Genomic DNA, 20,345 nt, shown 5'->3' on the forward strand with positions numbered 1-20,345 from the left:
TTATGGAAAACTCTAGTGGGAGACTCATGATATAGGTCCCTGGAATTCTGGAGTAAGTCCTTGCTAACTGCAACAGAGAATTATATGCCCTTTGAGAAGCATCTATTGGAGTCTTACTGACTGGGTCCTGGTTGAGAAGAAAGACTAGATCATGGGCATGAAATGACCATGCATCTGGAATTTCCCATGATGAGGTGGGTCCTGGCTACAAATTCCTTTAGAGAAGGATTGAGGGAATGAATATATATATATATATATATATATATATATATATATATATATATTTGTAGTGGCATTACATAGTTCTTCTTTAAGAAGACCCAGAATCCTTTAATCAATGGATTCAGTAAGTTTGAGAGGTGGTTTATTTATTTAAATTCTTTTTCTCAACGTTTATTTTTAAAAAAATTTTTTAAATATTTATTTTTGAGAGAGGGAGAGAGACAGAATGTGAGCAAGGGAGGGGCAGAGAGATAGAGGGAGACACAGAATCCGAAGCAGGCTCCAGGCTCTGAGCTGTCAGCACAGAGCCCAATGCGGGGCTCGAACTCAACGAACTGTGAGATCATGACCTGAGTGGAAGTCGGATGCTTAACCAACTGAGCCACCCAGGCGCCCCAACATTTATTTATTTTTGAGAGAGAGAGAGAGGGAGCGAGAGAACGTGCGCAAGCAGGGGAGGGGCAGAAAGAGAAGGAGACACAGAATCCGAAGCAGGCTCCAAGCTCTGAGCTGTCAGCAAAGAGCCTGACACAGGGCTCAAACCCATTAACCCTGAGATCATGACCTGAGCCAGTTAGATGCTTAGCTGAGCCACCCAGAGAAGTGGTTTAGATCTGGAAACATCTGGTAAGGCATTGTGATCTTTCACTGTTATGGCTGGCATGCAACTTCTGCTCACCAGCTCTTGGCTTTTTCTGGTTTTACAACTGAAGCAACATTCAAGTTGGCTGCCTACTTATTTCTAGGAATACCATGGCCTATTAATCACTGTCATAGATCTCAGTAGGACAAGGCACCCTGGTTGCCACTGCCTTTGCTGTCCATTGAGGTAGCTATTTCCACGTTATCTCTGGTGGTTAAGTAGCACTACCTGGCTTCTGCTATTCCAGATTCACTCACGTTGACTGAATCGAAACGAAGCCTATTTTCATGGTAGCATTGCCTACTGTCAACCTTTACTTACCAAGAACTGTCACCATTGGGCTTCTCAAAGGTATAGGTGCCCTCTACATTGGTACATTCCTCACTACCCTAGTGAAGAGAATCCCTGGGCACTCCTAGTAAATATCACCAGGCGGTGAGTTCCCTCATTCTAGGAAATAAATTTATTCTAATAGACCCATATCCCGAACCTTCTGATCACTTTATCAATACTTGGCCATGGCAATTCTAGCATTTCCATCTCATTTTTTTGTAGGCTATCATCGTGTTCAAGCTTCAAGAAGCCATTCCTGCAGCATATTAGACCAGCTCGAGACATTCTTTCAGGATAATAAATCCTGAGTCCTGAGAATGTGCTCTTGTGTTAAATTCTCTCCTATCCAGTCTTATCTTCTGCTCCACCCTTCAGGTCCACCACCCTCAGGATTCACTCCCACACATGTTTTTCTCAGTTTTTACCAGGACATATTGGCCATGTTACGCAATTAATTCAGTGAGAAAGCCATTTCCTCCCAGAGAAGGGGCTACATTCCCTTGTTCAAGCTCTGCTGAAACCTGGCTTTCATGACTGGCCAGGGGCAATGCATGAAATCGGGTGATCTTGAAGTAGAAAAGCATTTTCATGTGAGACACACATCACAAATCAAGTCTGTCCTCTTCTAGTAAGAAGGAGAGGTTGGTTTCCACTCATTTGGAGAGTTTAGGAGAATCTGGATGTTCATGGTTCTCAAACACATCCATCCACATGTCTCCACCCCAGGACTTGGGGTCCTAATCATCTTACCTGGGCCCTGGCTTTAGTATAAGAGATCTTCCACAGCTACGCATTGAACCTTCTTTGTAGCTCTCTCACTCTTATGTTGAAATCTTGGGCCTCACAGCATGGCCTAACTGTGGTTCAAGGAGATAAGGTTATCTTTAAAAGCTGCCAGGAAGCCCACCAATTTTCACTCTGTATTGATAGCAGATTGACCAGAGCCTGTCTTTTTTTTTTTTTCTTCAGGGTTTCCAAGGCAGTTAATGAAATCCAGCCAACACCACAACCCTTGTAATTAGCATCACCTCTATACCTTAGAGATACTAGGGTTAAGGCATACATCAATGGTCCCCTCCAGCTGGACCGCATCCCAACCCATCCTGGAGAGTCTTTATGACATGATGCTGTCTGAATGGTGAGGGATCCACTCACATATTCCCACTGATAATCTACTTCCTAGGTCTCCTTCTGGTGCCCACTGACTTAGTTTTGTTCCCTGAGAGCAGAGCTTGGGGCTGGGAGAAGAGAGAGAAAAGACAAGAAAGGATGTATTACTGAGACTGCTGCTGTGAGCAATGAGAACTCAATTTTTCTGGAACCCTCTGCCTCCTGAGCAGCACACAGAATGCCTTCAGAGGCTGGAGTGTGTATCTCCCAGGCCTCGTTCTCCCTTCCTTGAGAGTGTTACTCCTGGGTTATTCTAGTTCCAATCTCACTTAGACAAAGTCAGAGGGGATATTTGTGACAAGGGAGAAGGCCCTGGGGCAGAAAATAGAAAGTCACATGGCCCACCCGTGCTTCAAGTGGTGTGCAGTCAGTGCAAGGTGAGACTGAGCCTGCACAGAACTGTCCACTGCAGCTGTGACTTAAAGCAGAAGTGGCCTGAGGTTATGTGACCAGGAGACAAGTGATATTGGCATCATCATCCTCAGCCTCATCATCATTTGTGGCTAAACAGCCACAGAACGAGGACGGAGCATTGTAAATCATATAATAGAAACATTGACAAAGCACACAGGAGGAAAGGAGAAAACGGTTGTAGCACTTGAGAATAAGGGGCTCTGCATGGAGGAGACGGTGTTCCTGTGGGAGCTTGAAAGACAAATAGGATTTTGCCAGGTGAAGAAGTGAAGGCAAAACATTCCAGGAGAGTAAAATGTAATTAACAAAGGATGGTTGCCAATGGGGTGCAGTGATGGGACCCACAGTGATGGGAATAAATGATGGTAGTATGATGATGAGGTTGTAGGGATGGGTGAGGTGATGGGGGTGCAGGGATGGGGTAAAGTGATGAGGCTATAGGGATGGGGGTGAGGTGATGGAAGCACAGTTATGGGGGTGCAGCAATGGGGTGCAGTGAGGCACCCATCTGGAACGGCAGGATGAAGCCAGATGGAAAAGGATTTGAACATCCTGTTGAAGCATTTGCATTGAGCAGCAATGTGAAGCGGGATTGAAGAAAGGCTGTGGGAAGGAAGCCCCAGGGTACCCAGCTCTGGGCCCATGTTGGGTGACAGGGGGATTGCCCCCTGTGACCCGAGTCCATCCCACAGCACCCTCCCTTTGTTTTGTCCACCTGCAGTCCAGTCTGCACCCGAGGCCATTGGTAGCAGGGTCGATTAGCATATGTTTTAAGCCAAAGCTGAGCCTCACACTGAGGTCCTCTCTCATTCCGGTTTCTCCCACAGGGTTTCAGCAGAGCAGTCTGGGAGGACAGAGAGAGCCCATCAAAGGTCTGTGTCTCAGGGGCCATCCAGGCCACTGGTCTGTACTACTGATGGGAACATCAAGGTCCAAGGAGGTGACGTCAGGGGGTTACTCAGCTTCCTAGAAGACTAAATGATTTTTAACAGCCCAAGAACTGCAGGAGTCAGTCATGCTCCCTGACCTTCATTCCTCCCTCTTTCTCTTCTCTAAATGGCTAAGCCTGCAGTTTGGAAGCAGGAAGTCTGGGCTCAAGTCCCAGCTGTGCTGGCTTCTCAGCCTTGTGATATTTCGCAATTCCTTCTACCTTGCAGAGCCTCAGTTTTCTCATCTGCAAAGTGGGAATAATGGCATTAAATAAGGTAAGGGTTGCAAAACGTTTAGCCCAGGTTCTGATAGCCTAGAAAGCATTCCGTAAATGAAAACTAGTATCATTATTACAGGCCGTATTAGTTTCCCAGAGTGCAGGCCCTGTCCATTAGCGGGCACCTGAGATAATCAGAGGTGGCACCTTGACAGAACAGCAAATATAGGATACGCAGTTAGGAAGTCATGCCCTCCACAGTTCTCTTTCAGTGCTGGGTTTGTAGAAAAGATAGCATCAGTTTGCCCACAGTGTGTTTCTTTTTTTTAATCTTTTTTTCAGTTTTTTCACTGAAAAACATATTTTTCACTGAAAACATATTTTCACTTGTGTATTTATTTCAATTTATGTGTTTATTATTTATGTGTTTCTTGTTTTAATCTTTTTTTCAGTTTATGTATTTATTTTGAGAGACAGAACGTGAGCCAGGGAGGGAACAGAGAGAGGGAGAGAGAATCCCAAGCAGGCTCCACACTGACAGATGGAGCCCGATGCGGGGCTTGATCTCACTAACCATGAGATCATGATCTGAGCCTAAGTCAAGAGTCGGACCCTCAACTAACTCAATCAACTGAGCCGCCCAGGCACCCCGCAACCTGTTTCTTAAATATATCTATAACACTTACTAGTTTTTCTTTCTAACAAAGAGAGAACACCTCATCCCTCGTGGTTAATGGTACATATTTACATTGAGCTCTCTCTGGTAAATTCAGTCCTATTCAATAATTTAAACAATCTCTTTAAGTAACATAAGCTTTTTCAAATAAATGCATGACCTCAGATTCGCTTCCCATCCTCCCCGCTCCTCTCCAAGATGGCATCTGGATGCATGAATTGGGGGAAGCTTATGTGACCACACAAATAGAAGCATGGAGGGAGCCTGGCCCTACTTGCAATAGTCCTAGCATTATTGGGCTGTCCACAGCAACTTCCCTGTGCACCAAATTCCTGGGAAGATGATTAATTCTAACATGGCGAGCTTGTGGTCTATCCTGTTGTCTTGGTCAAAGCCCATGGATCCTCAATGACTCAGTGCCCCACCTCAGCTCTGACCAGCACTCAGCACTGTGCTCCACCTAAGTCAGGCTGTGGTTCACTTTGTCCTCAAGCCCAGGAAGCACCTCTGTGGGTCCCCTGATCTCCTTCCTATCCAGCTCCCAACCATATTCCAAGTACCTCTGAGTTCCCTTCAAGGCCATGTTTGGGGCCCTTCCAAGGACTAACTGATCCAGGATAAGCAGGAGCATCACCTGAGGTCTCTCTTTGCCCAACCTCTTCTACTCGGTTTTGGCTGCCACAGTCTGGCTTAAGGATTTGGGGCACCTCTGTGGCAGTCTTCTCCTGGAGAAACAAGTCTGCCTTCAACTTCCCTGTCTAGCACATCTCCCACTTTTGGACTTAAGTCTAAGAGGGGCTCAGGGCACCTGGTATTGCTCCCTGTTTTCCCTACCATTGTTCCGTTCTCTTTCCCAAGATCCATGGTGCAGGAGGGGCAGAGTCTCCACTCTGTCTTTTTGGGGTCCTCTACACGATACCCTACAGCTTTACTATAATGGTTGCCAGAGGTGGGGGGATGATTTTTCAGTATAGAAATGCAAAATATACTGATTTACTCCTTTCAAAACACTATTTCCATTGCATTAGCTATATACAAATTTCTTGATAATAAATCATTTTTTAAGTCAATTTAAAGAAAACTTCTGAGTGAATCGATAGTCAAGTTAGTAGTGGGAATGGTACCAACTGTGAAGTTACAAGGCCAATGGCTAAGTTGAGGGAAACACCAGGACCCACGGAAGAAGCTGTAATGGATACATAAATGGAAAAGACCTTTTGTCTAGGAGGAAGGCAATCCTATTCACAGGTGATTAGGAAGCAAGAGGGACCAGAAAAGCAAAATTCTAAGGAGTTCAGGAGAATCTAAGAAAGGTTCTTGAAAGAGGTGGGTGTTGAATTGAGCTTTAAAGGGTAAGAAGCTAGAGAAGAAAGGCATCAGCATGTGTGTGTGTGTGTGTGTGTGTGTGTGTGTGTGTGTGTGTGTCTTAATAAGCTAGGGTTAGATTCCAGTCTAGCAAATACCACTGACAACCTACTCTATGGCCCGGACCCAAGCTAAGGTCTTTGATGCCTAAAACACTGTAAGTACCCGAACCTAGCAGCAACCAGCATGTCTATACATAGGATTTTGGTATGCTTAATCTTGAGCCTAAACCAGTAAACTCTGCAGGCACATCAGAAACATTTTAGAAATTCCCACCCCATCCCCCATTCATTTCCCAGGATTTGTGATCACTTCAAAGGTGGGCAGTTTGAATATCTAGACGTCTGGTATAGGCAGTCTCTTTCTTCCTTACTCCTCAACAGCATATGTAGGGCCTGTTCACTGGATTTGAGGGGCAATTTGAGGGATTTTCAAGATTTATTTGAACCATAAGTGATTTTTGCTGAATTAAGAATCAAACCTTCAGAAAGGACTGCGCTCAAGTCCTGTTTCTGTAATTCCTGGTGCTGTCATGGGCGTATCAGAAATGGAGCTGGAATTGAGGTGAAAGATATTATTTGCTGGAAGGCTTCTATTCTGCAGAGGTTTACAGAGCACCTGCCTTTAGCCAAATGCATCAGGCAGCCCCTTGCTCTGAGCTCGAGGAAGCCTTTCCTTGCCTATTATGCAGAGTTCTGTAGCCAGCAGGCTCCTAATATGTGCTTGTGACAATCCTGCGTTTCTCAGGAGGTGACCACTCTGGGAAACCTGTGCATTAGGTTGATGCTTCCCAAACCCACTATGGATACTGTCCTGCCCCCATATCTCCAGGGGGAGTGGAGCAGAAGGACACAATATCAACAAGTACCCCCAGATAATTCTGATTCTACCCATCCAGCCCCAAGCATTTGGAAAACCCCATCCCAGGCCCTTTACCCTGAGGGCAGCGTGGACCCTGTTGGGATCAGGATGGTGATGCTCCTGGGTCCTGAGCCGGATCTTCTATGACCCACCAGCAGCGCAGCGAGAACCCAGAATGCTAAGGATATGCTCCAGCAGAACCACGTATGGTAACTTCACCTCTTTGGGCTTGTCTCCTCATATTTACACAGGGGTGCTGGGTCTAGATCAGAATTTCAGCCAGTAGAAATACTGCATTGTGTTCATATCAGGACTTTTAAAAAGTGAGGCTGCATATGAAAATTGAGAGAGGTCATAGACTTCTGGTTTGGTGTACCTACATTGTCATAAGCCAAATGTTTACTGGCGTTGAGAAGCCATTGCTCCTTTAAGACAGGGCATGTGCTATCCAGTTTTCCACAGTCCCCACTGCTTCCAATTGATCTCTCTTGGCCAGCTTCATTCACTGCTTGTTTGCTGCTTTCCTGACCTTTGCAGGCATCAGAGCTGAGGTCTTTGACTTACCTGATCCCAAATGTCTTTTCTATTTGTGTCATCCCATGAGCCCAGAACCTACCACATTATCCTTCACCAGCTCACTAGTTAATCATCAGCTTCTCCTTATATAAATCGGAACAGGAAAGTCTTGCTTGGCCAATTCCTCTGCAGATCTTGGTCTGATGCCTTTCTCCACCAACCCTGCATCCTGTGTCTGCCTGCTCAACATTTGTTGAGCCCTTTCTTTCTTTGACTGAAGCTCTCTGAGGCCAGCGGAGGCCGCGGATGTGCGAGGAGTTCAGGCGGTCCAGCCGGATGAGTGGGATGTGGGTGCACCCAGGCCAGACCCTGATCTGGGCTCTTTGGGTCCTTGCAGCTGTCATTAAGGGTGAGACACCCAGTGGGAGAGGAGGGCCCTCAGAAGATAGGGTAGGGGGATTTCCTTATCTTGGATGTTTTTTTCTACTAGTGCAAACAAACTTATTTCTCAGAGGTCTCATGATGCATGGAAAGCCATGTAGTAACCTCAGGGCACCTGACCAATGTCCTGGTGTCACTGAAAGCCCCCCAACAGAATGTCCTTTGTGGGTGTGGGTATTGCACAGAAGATTCAGGTCCTATCCTTGGGTGCTCATACCTTGTCGAGGCTTGCAGAGCCCTCTGTCCTGGGTACTGGGGAGGGGCAAAGGATAGAGCCCATGCTTTGTGGTACTGGCTGCCCGGATAGGACTTTCACTGTCACAGTGACGTTAGAGCAGGTAGCACCAAGACACCTGAGTCCTGCCAAGCAAGTAGCTGGGCAGTGAACTTCTCAATGCTCTATATTCTATGTGGAAACCAAGAAGCTTGCACTCTCGGTTTCCCAAAATGTCCTCCTCATATCCTGGAGGTGGATGAGCTGATGTCAGGTGGCATCTGTATGAGAACTTCTTATTTTCATTGACATCTACTTATTTTCATGCGTATTCAAAAGCGTATACTTAACTCATCAGATGCACAGTTCCGTAGACGTTAATGCTTAGGAATCCTCTAGGTAAGATTTTTTAAGCTTATTAAAATTTAATTTTAAGAAAAATTAAAAAGCTAGTAGTCAGACAGGGGATGCACAGACATGCCAGCAAATGTGATGGTGAGTATGAAAATGACCCGCATGTGGGGACTCTGGGTTAGATGACTTTGTGGGATCCTAGGATCTGCAGCCCTGGCATGTATCAGTTCCAGAGTAAGAGAAATCTGTGCTGCAGAAGGGAGAGGCTACTTGTGCCCTAAGGTGACTGGAAACTTTTGTGGGTCGGTGCTATACTCCTAGTAGAAACTAAGTCGGTGTTCTTATGCAGGTGGCAATCTTGAAGGAAGCAGTGGACCTGGGTTCATTGCCGGGGAGTCTAGATACTTCCTGTTGCACCGCGTCTGGGCCAACAAAGAGTGCCCCCACTGAGGGGAGCTCCTAGTTGAGCTTATTCTGGTTCTCTACCCGGCCAGCATCTGATTCCTCCCTGTGTGTCCCCTCAGGGCCAGCTGCTGATGCACCAGTGAGGAGCACCAGGCTGGGATGGGTCCGGGGGAAGCAAACCACTGTACTGGGAAGCACCATGCCTGTGAACATGTTCCTCGGGATCCCCTATGCTGCACCTCCTCTAGGGCCCCTGCGATTTAAGCAACCAAAGCCTGCTCTGCCCTGGAATGACTTCCGAAATGCCACATCCTACCCTAAATTGTAAGAGCAGGCTCGGTCCCATGGGTGGAATGTGAACTGGGAGTGGGGACAGAGCACTGAGGGGGAATAAAGGTCATGCAGCCCCCCTGGGAAAGGTGGGGAACAAGGAGGAGGAGGAGGGGATGGAGGAGGACGAGGAGGACGAGGAGGAGGGTGGGTACAGGAGTAGACAAGACCTTCGGTAATCTCATGGCTCCCCAGCTGGCTGACCAGCAGAATCAGTGGTGGTGGTGTTCAGAGCGTGCAGATTTCTTGGGCTCCCTTCTTGAACTTCCTAAATTGGAATCTCCAGAGCTGGGCCCAAAAAACTAGAGTCACTGAAAACTCTCTAGGGATTTGTGGACCAATCAGGTTTGGGAACCACGACGATGGACTTACTGAGTCTTTGTCCGCGTGATTCCATGTCACCTCTCACCCAGGCTGAGGGCTTTAGGGTGAAGAACCACCTTGCAAGAGATTTCAGCTCTAGCACTCTGTGCCCAGCGCAGGGAAATCCATAGACACCTATGGAGTACGTGAGTGTGTTCTGGGCCGGGAGCTCCCAGTCACTGCAAATTTTCAAGCTGAGTGAGGTGGGCGAATCCTGAGAACTTGAGCATAGGTTGAGATGGGAGACTTGAAAATCCACAAGAATCTTCTGACACTCAGATTTTGTGAAGTCCTCACATTGGGCCACACTGGTTCCTTGCCTTGGCAGTCCCAGGCAGAAGGAGTACCCTGGTTTTAAGAAGTGCCCTAAGCCACAAAGGAGACCCCATGTGGCCCAGGGACTAAGGACACTAAGCTGAAACTCATCTGTTCATTCATTCAGTTATTCATTCAACTAAAATCCATTAAGAGCCAGCTCAGTAACTTCCTCTCCATTAAGCTCTGGTGGATACCACAGTGGGCTGGTCACAGCTTCCCTGAAGGAACCTGGGGGCTGGTGGGGGTGGCAGGGGTGGAAATAACAGCAATAATTAAAATATAGAGTGTCAAGGGCAACCTTAGGGGATCAGAAAAGGGTGCTGAGAAGGAACCACCTAGCCTCACCTTGTGGGGAGGTCAGGGATGGCTGTGTTGAAAGCAGCGAGGGCTTGATTTCTGATAAACAACATACGAAAGGGCAAAAAGGCATAAGCACTTGTCTGGGGGTAAATTTGCAGCGATGGTTTCCCACCGCCTAATCTGTACACTGTTTTATTAAAAAAACAATTAACATTCATGGAGCACTGAAGTATAGTAGAAATCACATATGTAGACTCCTTCAATCTTATTGCATAGCAAGCAGGCTCAGTGCTAGGGGCTATGAAGTACTGAGGTGAACAAAACAGAGTCCTAAGCTTTAAGCTGCTCCCGTTTGAGTGGGAAAGCTGGTAACACCCATGTACAAGCCCAGGAGAACTTCTAGGAAAGAACACAACATGTACAGCGGTCTCTAAAGAAGAGCTGTGGTCTAACTGGAGAAATCTCAGAAGGCTTCTTGAAGGAGGTGGCACTTGCACTGAATCTGAAAGGAAAGAACACAAGCAAACAAACATGAGGAGAGAACAGTCTGGGCATAGGGACCAGCTTGAGCAAGGGTTTGAATGCAGGAATCTCCTTGTACATATACCTCTATTGGTCCCTGGTAGAAAAGCCTAGAGATGTCCTTTTGTTCCTCTGGGTGCAGAAAAGGGAGCTACTATAGCAATACCTTTGATTTGCAACCCAGGGTCTTGCCCTCTAGTTTGGGGAATTGTTGAGTCATCTTGAATCTCTATGTGTGTGTCTGGGGTTATGGTAGTGGGTGTAGGCATGGGTGGGTACTGGAGGTTAATGGCACAATTATTCTGCACAACATACTTTCCTACCCCCAAACCAGATCAAAGAGAATCATAGTTTGTTTCTTTGTCTGTGCCACTATGGCGGGGGCCAGGGAGACGATTAGACTCTGTACCAATAGCTCCCATATGCCTCTTCTGCTCAGACACAGGACACCAGGCCTCCCTGCCGTCACGGGACCTGGCCCCTCCCAGGCAAGTGTGACAGCAACTCTGAGGATTTTTCCTTTTTTTCTTCCAAGATGCTTCCAGGACTTAGAGTGGCTGGTCTCCTATCAACACGTTCTCAAAGTGCGTTACCCCAAATTGGAAACGTCCGAAGACTGCCTGTACCTTAACATCTATGCGCCAGCCCATGCGGACAATGGCTCCAACCTCCCTGTAAGGCTGCCTGCCATGCGGGGGGCTCCAGCTAGCAGGTTCTCAGCCAGGGACCCAGGAGGAGTGGCTGGGTGTCTAGAATCCAACCTACCCCCTGTTGGGTAAAAGAGAAATGTAATCACTTGCACATCAATAATTTTCTTAAAAAGTCATTTAATGACAGATTCCCTCTATCTTCCTTTCTGATTGCTTCTTTATTGGCAGCAACTTGACCTTCAATTTTTATTTTGTTTTGTTTTTACCCTCTGTTGAGTATTTAATGGTCTGTAAACATTTAGAAAGACTGCTTACAAGGACTCTGTTTGGGAAATCCTTTAAAGAGGATATACACCTTCCAATTTTTCTGTTTGCAACGAGGACAGGTAATAATACTAAGTATTTCATTTAGGAATGTAAAATATCTCTGTATTAGTGAGTAGGAAAGCCATCATCTCTCCCCCATGCCACTGCAATGAGAGACTCACTCTATTGGATCATAACAACAACATATATTGAACAGTTGACTGTGTGCCAGGCACAGTACATTATCTCATTTAACCCCCACAGTAATCATGGGTAAAGATTACTGGACCCATAGTACAGATTAAGAAGATGAGGCACAGGGATGGCATAAATGCCTTGTACACACAACGAGTAGAAATTCCCGTGTCAAAGCCAGTGCTTTGTCTGGTTCTCCCTTATCCCCCATGGCTGGCCCAAGACTTGTAGTCCCTAATATGACCTTAAAAAAGAGAATGAAAAAGATATATTTGTAAGTATATGAATCATGATAGTACCATGTGAATGTTTTATGTTGCCCAGTCCCAATTTTTCTAATTGATATAGTAAAGTTTTCACACTTCTCTTCCCTTTTTTTTTTCTCTCCTCGCTTTGCTTCTCTCTGTAGGTAGTGGAAAGAGTAAAGTTAAAACAGTTTAAGTGGATTTTGCTCTCCACAGGGCTTACGATGATTTCTGTCTTCGTGTGGGTCACAAGTTCAGTGATACTTGGTTAATCTTTCTGAGCACTTGAAATTGTTCTAAGAACTTAAATGCAGAATCTTGTTGAAATCTCATGATAGCCCATAAAATGAGATACTTTCATTCTTCACATCTTATAGATGAGAAAAATGAGCCTCAGAGAGGTTAAGTAATCTGCCCAGCATCACACAGTTTGTCAGTGGCAGAGCTGGGAATCAAACTCAGGCCTCCATGCTCACCCCTTGGCCTTCTTCAAAAGACATAATCTCTCATGCTTTTAGAAAGGAAAGTGAGACACCTATATTTCCCTAAAGAAGGACGGTCCCAAATGTATAGGGAGGGGGTGTGAATGCCTGGCAGGCCAACTGGAGAGTTCTTCTCCCTTCTACAGGTCATGGTGTGGTTCCCCGGGGGTGCCTTCAAGGTTGGCTCAGCCTCCTCCTTCGATGGGTCCGCCTTGGCTGCCTACGAGGACGTGCTGATCGTGACTACCCAGTACCGGCTAGGAATATTTGGTTTTTTCAAGTAAGTGTCCCTGAGAGCTTGACACCCCAGGTCCCTGAGGCACAGCTGTATGGCAGCCACAGGGGATTCAGTGCCCAGCTGCGTAAGGAAGAATGAGCCTTCAGTGACACTGAATAACTGTGACCCGAATTAGTGAGGTAATCTTTGCAGCTATAACAGATAAACTCCCAAGTCTTGGTGGCTTAAAACAATAAAAATCTCTTTCTCACTCAAGTAAGGTCCAACTGAGTGATCCTGACTGACAGACATCTTTTCACATGGTCAGTCAAGGACCTGGCTCCTTCCCGTCTTGTGACTCTGCCCTCCTTTCCGGGCCTAGACCCTCTGCGTCTGGCCAGCAGATGGACGAACAGCAGGGAAGATCCTGCAAAGGAGTGGCCACCCACCCACAGCCTCCACCTTGAACTCCCTGAGCGGCAGGAAGCAGATTGCAGCCCACTGAGTATTCTCACCCTACTTCTTGCCCCAGCACAGGGGATGAGCATGCCCGGGGGAACTGGGCCTTGCTGGACCAGGTGGCTGCCCTAACCTGGGTCCAGGACAACATCGAGTTCTTCGGTGGTGACCCACGCTCCGTGACCATCTTCGGAGAGTCAGCGGGAGCCATCAGTGTTTCCAGCCTCGTGAGTTCTTCTCTTTGGGATTTGAACAGACCTTGGTGGGGGAGGTTACAAAAATGAGGACCATGAATCACTTATAGCTGACCGGTGCTTTCCTGTGAAACAAACACTTTTATACACATTGTCTCCCTCAAGCCTCACAGAGAGAGTTAGGGGCTCTCTGTCATTTTGTGGACAAGAGCTGTCATCAGGAAGAGTTTAAATGAATAACCCAAGATCACATCCTGAGTAATAGTTTGAAGAAAAATCCCTTATATTTATGGGTGGAAGCCCTGGTGTCCAATTACCAGGACTGGTAATTACTTGTTTAATAGAAAAGTTCAGCTAAAACTTTAAAAAAAAAAAAGGATGCATATAACATTTAATTTTTTTTTAATTTTTTTAACGTTTTTTATTTATTTTTGAGACAGAGAGAGACAGAGCATGAACGGGGGAGGGGGGGGGCAGAGAGAGAGGGAGACACAGAATCAGAAGCAGGCTCCAGGCTCTGAGCCATCAGCCCAGAGCCCGACGCGGGGCTCGAACTCACGGACTGCGAGATCGTGACCTGAGCTGAAGTCAGACGCTTAACTGACTGAGCCACCCAGGCGCCCCTATAACATTTTATTTTAACTTCAAAGAGAAAGTGTACATTTCTCTATCAGTGGTTTGGTATATAGTGTGGTATCTTTTCAAGGTTGGTCTGCTGGCTAGAGGTCCAACGTGGTTCTCTGGCATAAACCACCCATTGGAATCATGGTCCTCTAATTACGGTTTCAGCTTCTTTACAGTGAGCATGAATTTTAAAAGATGCGTGCTTTGTAGTCTGTGAATGAGGTGCATTTATGGAATTTTCCGCTCCCCCCCCCCCCGCCCCCGCCGCACCCAACGTATTTTACTCTTACCTTTTTCACGCCTAATTTGCCGGCAGTATTTTTCAGCTACTTGTCTTTATCACAGGTTTCTTTCCCCCAAACATAGTTTTGTTTTCTTTTCTTACACACATACTTCACTGGTTCCCACGGTATTTCATTGATTATGTAATTACAGTAGCAAGTGTAACTGACCAAACAAGTGAGGAAGCAAACACACCTGCCTCTTGGCCAGAAACTTGTGGGAATAGAAACCTGTGGTGGTGCTAGAAAATAGCCCACTGGCTCTGAGTGCTTGGCATCTCCAGGGTCACATGTTCATCACAAAAGTCTGTTACATAGAAGTGGGTTAAGAGAGCTTCCACGGTGTAGCACTTGACAATACACAAGATATTTTTGTATCTTCAAAATAATTCAGTAAGGTGAATTATAATAACTCAACTTTGCATATATGATGACAACCCCCGTTTCGTGGGTGCATGCTGTCTGACCAGGCGTTGTGCAAAGCCTTCTATATTTGTTACTTCTGCTCTATGCCACAATTCTGTGATATGTGCTCCATTTTTCCTTCCAGTTTTGGGAGAAGTAAATTGATGCTCGGAAATATGAAACAATTTGCCTGAGATTCCCCCAGCTAGGAAATGAAGGAGCTAGCAAGCAATCACACACCAGGATGTTTGACCTCAAAGTTCCTGAGGCACCTGGGGCTCAGACAGGTTAAATAATTTGTCCATACATCCATGGCTAGTCCTTGAGTCCCCAAACCAGGGCTTTTTTTTTTTTTCCTGTAAGCACAAAGCTTTTAAGGAGGCTTCCTGGGAAGGTTTCTTTAAGGAAAGGTGGATGGTGTATGTGCTGGATGGAGAGTCCCCTGCATAACTTTTCCTGGTCTCCTGTGTTCTCTCTCCAGATTCTGTCCCCCATGGCCAATGGCTTATTCCACAAAGCCATCATGGAGAGTGGGGTGGCCATCCTGCCTTTACTGATGAGATCCCCTGGTGATGAGAGGAAGAAGGATGTAGGTATCTCGTTAACACCTCTCCTCTACTTGGTCAGGGGAGAATGTGGTCAGGTGTCGATAGACCATGTGCTTGGCGTTCCTACTGACCATGGTCAAAAGAATCTGATGCTGGCCGAGGTGAACCTTATTGCTCTATGGGAGGCCTGGTTTGACAGAAAATAGGTCCCCAGTGAAATACTGTTGGTGTGTGTGAATGTGTGTGTGTGTGTGTGTGTGTGTGTGTGTGTACATGAGTGTCTATGTAATTGTTCTGACATCTTATTCATTACTCTTCACTTAGGATATATAACTCAGTCCCCTGTGTTATAATCGGCTCATCTCCTATATTGACTCCACTCTATCTAGAGTACTCTGTTAAGAAAGATTCTTAGGCTGTTTCCAATTCAGTGGGAAATAACACTGTGACTGATTCTTGTTGCCTGGCATGAGATTGTGAGGGGGCGGTGAGGCACATGCCCCAGACTTTTGTCATCTGTCATCTTGGTTAGTGCTCTAGCAGACAGTGAGGACCTGGAGACCAAGGTCTCTGTATCTTTCATGTCCCGGCATGATTCCTGGTGCATATTAGGTGACTATTGCTGTTTGCTGAATGAATGAGTTAACAAATGAGCTGATTCGGTCAATGAAGATTAAGCACGGGGCTGTGGAGCCACCTCCTGGGGACTATGCATTTTCGTGGTGCATTTGCTTGAACACCTGATAGAAAATGACAGTGCACACCACAAGCAGAGACATGGAGTCATAATATTGTAAAAATACTCTCAATGCATCGGGAATATTGATTTGGGGAATATGACATACCAACTTTCAGTTTGTGCCTCTGTTTGTTCATTTAGCACACGTACGCTGAGTGTCCATAGTCCTCCCAGCTCTATGCTAGGACCTGTGGGTTTGTAAATGGGAAGGGCTACACTGACTTCAGAAGACCATAATCATTTTCTGACAAAGGTTTTTAACCTGAAATCCATGGGTGGTTGGGAGATGGTCCTTGCGCTCCTACAGTTGTACGTTGTGTGTAGATTCTATATGTTTGTGCATCTTCCCAGGGAGCGGGTTTGTAGCTTTCGTTGGATTCTCAGAGCATTCATGACTCCCAGACACTTGGGGGGCCACCACTTTCAAGGGATGAGCTCCCACGGAAAGTTCGACAACTGCGCAAGGCAGTGTTTGTGCAAAGGCTAGGTAGAGAAGGTGGGAATCCTTGAGGTAACAGGAAATCAGAGGAGGAAGGGGTTCATGGGAGCTGCAGTGGTCTGAAAGGACATCTCGGAGGAGCTAGGGATGAGTGGCATTGATGCGAGACAGGAAAAGCTGTTCAGGGTATTCTAGGCTGTGGTGGGGGTGAGGCTTAACAGAGCTGACAAGCTGACACGGAGCCAGAGTCATGCCTCAACTGACCGTTAAGTCATGCTTGTAAAGCTGCTCCTCACGCTTGGGGCTCCTGGCTCCACTCAGCATCCCAGAGTTGGGCGTCTGGACTGAGGCCTACTGCCAGTGGAGCCAACACCATCGGACTGGTCTCTCCATGGCCAGGAATCTTGACTCTGTTCCACAGCCACAGGCTGACATGCCACCTCCCCCTACTCCAGCGGTTGCTAAAGATGACAAGGAGAGTCAGGCAAGAGAACAAAGAGGTACAGTGCCCGCCTGTCCTCAGGGGGTGGGGAGGGGCAGCAGGCTTCATGTATGAAGGATCTAGGACTCTTTTCACTTTGCATTTTCTTGGCGACTTTCCATGCTGTGCTCTGACCTGGTCCTTCTCTGGCAACAGTTGCAGGTGCTTGCGCATATCTGTGGTTGCCAGGCGTCTGACTCTGCTGCCCTGCTGCAGTGCCTGAGGGCAAAACCCTCCGAGGAGTTGTTGGACATCAGCGAGGTGAAGAGGGGCGGGAGGGTTTGGGGGCAGGGTTGTGCTTGGAATGGAATGGCAGACAAACCCCACCACTCTCTTACTTACTTTGATATGGGATTTGGAAAGATGGAGGTTGGGATTCATAGTAATGGCTGTAGAATGTACAGAACCATGATAGGTAATTTAAAGAACTTGATGGGCCAGGGATGCTGCTTAGCCAGGAGAAGATCCAGGAAAACACAAATGTTGTCTTTAAGTCACTGGGAAGAGGGACTTCCCCTGTTCCACATGCTGCCAGAAGCTAAAATCAGTGTCAAGAGTGTGAGTTCTGTTAGGAAGCCATTTTGGCTTGGTATAACCAGGAAATTTCTAAAAACTCTGAAAAAGGGCCAGCACCTTTAGAAGATAGTGAGACACCCACCTCTGTAGGTATGCAAGCAGAGTCTAGATGACCACTGACAAATTTCAGTCACTGGACTGAATGAGCTCTTTGTGCCCCTTCCACTCGTGAGAGCTTCTGATGGTCCTTGGAAGAGCAAGGCCATTATCTGTCAGATTCTAACAATTGTGAAATACTTTGTTGGCATGGATGAAGGGTCCGCTGTGAGTTGTGCTGGAGTCTGGGAGCTGGATAACAAGTCCTTGACCCGATGGAGTGTGAAAGGTCTTCTGTGTGCTCCCCGCCATCCCCACTCCCAAACAGAGACCCCCCAAAAACGTGGATAAAGCCAGGTGTTTCCTCCTGAGACCCAAGACTCAGCCAGATCAAAGGCACAGTGCTGAGGAGGACATCTCGGGAAGATGCGCATACTAATCCCCACTACTGTGGCCACTCCCCTGTCCCCTGCTCACCACTCTGCCTGCTGCATTTGGTCAGTGGTTCTCAAAGAATTTGAGCCCCTTTGCCTAAGCAAGTGCAGGGCCAGCCAAGCAGAACTGATACATCAGGATGGGCCAACTGTGGCTTTTTCCTTTCTTAATGTAGTTTGACCACTGCTCGGCGGGTTGGGTCTCCTTGGCTGGGGGCTTGGGGACAGCAGATTTTGTGAACAGAAGCAGATGCTGATTTTTCTCTTCTTCCTTATTGCAGAAACTCACGTTTTCCATTCCAGTGGTTGATGAGTTTTTCTTTCCTGATGAGCCTCTAGCCCTATTGACTCAAAAAGCATTTAATTCAGTTCCTTCTATCATCGGAATCAATAACCACGAGTGTGCCTTCCTGCTGTCCACGGTAAGGATCCCAGCTGTCCTTCCTGTCGCTTCCTCAGCGGTGTGGCAGCTGTATATGCTTCCACAGCTCAGCACTGCCAGCAAGGACGCCAAGTGTTATGCAGGAGCCTGGAAGCCAAGGACATGGTGATGCCCCTTCCCCTCTCTGAAGGAGGGTAGCTGAGGACTGAGGGCAGCCAGAGTCAGCATCTGCCCGGCTCCTCATACAAGGTTCATGGAGAAAGAAACAACTCTATGAAAAAAGTAAGAGAGGATGGATCCATTTGAGCTTCGTTCAAAACATCACAAATGATTGTTTCAAATGAGCACAGTTACTACTTCAAAGATGAATTTCATGCAGGTTTGGAAAATGTTCAGGCCTTTACATTTTCGTGTGCGGTTATGAAATTTTGACTTCCAGGAGTGCTCTCTGGGTTTGTACAAGTTGCGAAATCACTGAATTGTCTTATTCATTCAACAAGTATGAGAGGAACATTTACTTTACGCTCTACACCCTGGTAAAAAGCAAGCATTCAACAGTGAACAAGTCACACAGTCCCAGCTTTCTGCAGGCTCACATCCTACTGGGGAGGCCCAGATGAAATGGACAGTTGAAAAGATGGTTTCCGAAAGTGTAAGTGCTAGGAAGGACATAAACTGGTGGGAGAAGGTCTTTAGGGAGGAGAAGGGGTGGTCAAGAAAGGCTTCTCCAAGGAGGGATTATTTGTGCTCAGGGTGAGTCCTGAGAAGGAGCCATGATTTCTTGACCCTGCCATTTAAAGAAGACCCTCTTGATTTGAAAGAAACTTTTCATCTGTCCTCAGAAGCGTAGGAATGCTCAAACCCATAACATCATCACAGCGCAATCATGGAGACCAACCTCCTCCTTTTAAGCTGAGGGAAATGTGGTTATGAAATCCAGAGGCTTGTCAAGGTTCAAGGCTAGTTGGTGGCTGGTTAGAACCAGAACCCTGAGTTCATCGGGCTATTAAAGGCCTGTTCTACCATTATTAATGTGACTTACAGAGCAATGTTTTGGAGTAAGTGGGAGTGAGGATCTTTCTGCTCGTGTTGCAAATGAGGCATCTGAGTCACAGACTGTGGCTTCAGCAAGGCCTTTCGATGCTACCAGGTTTGTGCTAGAAAGAAAAAGGCAGGCGCTACCGATGACACCACCACCATAACCACTGCAGCCAGTCCCAAGTTCTTCCACGTGCCCAGTGTGTACCATCTGTCCAACAACTTGCAAATGGGCATTGTTATTCCTGTTTTTCAGTTAAAGAAACTTAGTCTCAGAAAGGCTAAAATTCCTTCCCCAAAGTCTCCCAGCTGGGGGAGGAGACAGTGTTGTGTAATTTCTTCATGCGTTTAGGCTCTGCCATTAAATGTTGGGTTCTCTGGTAACCTGCTGTGTGACCTTAAGTGAACTGCCCAACCTCTCTGAACCTTCGTTCCTTAATCCGTGGTATAGGATGATCTTAACTACCTGCTTCACAAGCACACGTCAGTAAATGTTAGCTATTGGAATTATTCAAGTGGCAGGATGGGAATTGGTGCCTGGGTCTGCATAGCTCAAGAGCCTGCATCAGTGTGGATAGTTCATGTGACCTCGCAGTGACATCCACTGCTGACCATCGGAGACCAGAGGAAATCCTCCAAAATTCCCTCCAAATCCTTCAGCTGCTGAACATATAGAGAGGTTCTTAGTGGTTGAAATACACGTGTAGATAAATTGAATGATTCAGGAGTTTCCCTCAGATTCCAGGAGACAGAGATGTTTAAATATTTACCCTCGTGATTTATTATCTCAAGATTTTCAGCAGAAAATGTCAAAGCGAAATTCATTTGACAAGTGGAGAGTATTTCTACCCTCTCATGTTTTTAAGCTGTAATACTGGCCAGGGAGGGGTCTTTTAACAAGTAATTACTCCTAGCCCTTACTATGTACCAAGCATAGCCTATGTTCTTTTTAAAAAATATTTATTTATTTATTTATTTATTTATTTATTTATTTATTTAGAGCACGCGTGCACGACCAGG

General features: G+C 46.6%; 1 protein-coding gene across 1 annotated transcript in view; it reads left to right on the top strand.

Annotated features, from left to right (window-relative positions):
• CES5A (carboxylesterase 5A) overlaps positions 1-20,345 on the top strand; it is a 282,188-nt gene that overhangs the window by 252,051 nt on the left and 9,792 nt on the right. Inside the window, 7 exon segments of the mRNA XM_047837083.1 lie at positions 8,881-9,085; positions 11,130-11,268; positions 12,619-12,752; positions 13,222-13,375; positions 15,134-15,241; positions 17,016-17,120; positions 18,187-18,327. Coding sequence (XP_047693039.1) covers positions 8,881-9,085; positions 11,130-11,268; positions 12,619-12,752; positions 13,222-13,375; positions 15,134-15,241; positions 17,016-17,120; positions 18,187-18,327 — 986 coding nt within the window.

Source organism: Prionailurus viverrinus, chromosome E2 (genome assembly GCF_022837055.1).
Source record: "Prionailurus viverrinus isolate Anna chromosome E2, UM_Priviv_1.0, whole genome shotgun sequence".
Lineage (NCBI taxonomy): Eukaryota > Metazoa > Chordata > Mammalia > Carnivora > Felidae > Prionailurus > Prionailurus viverrinus.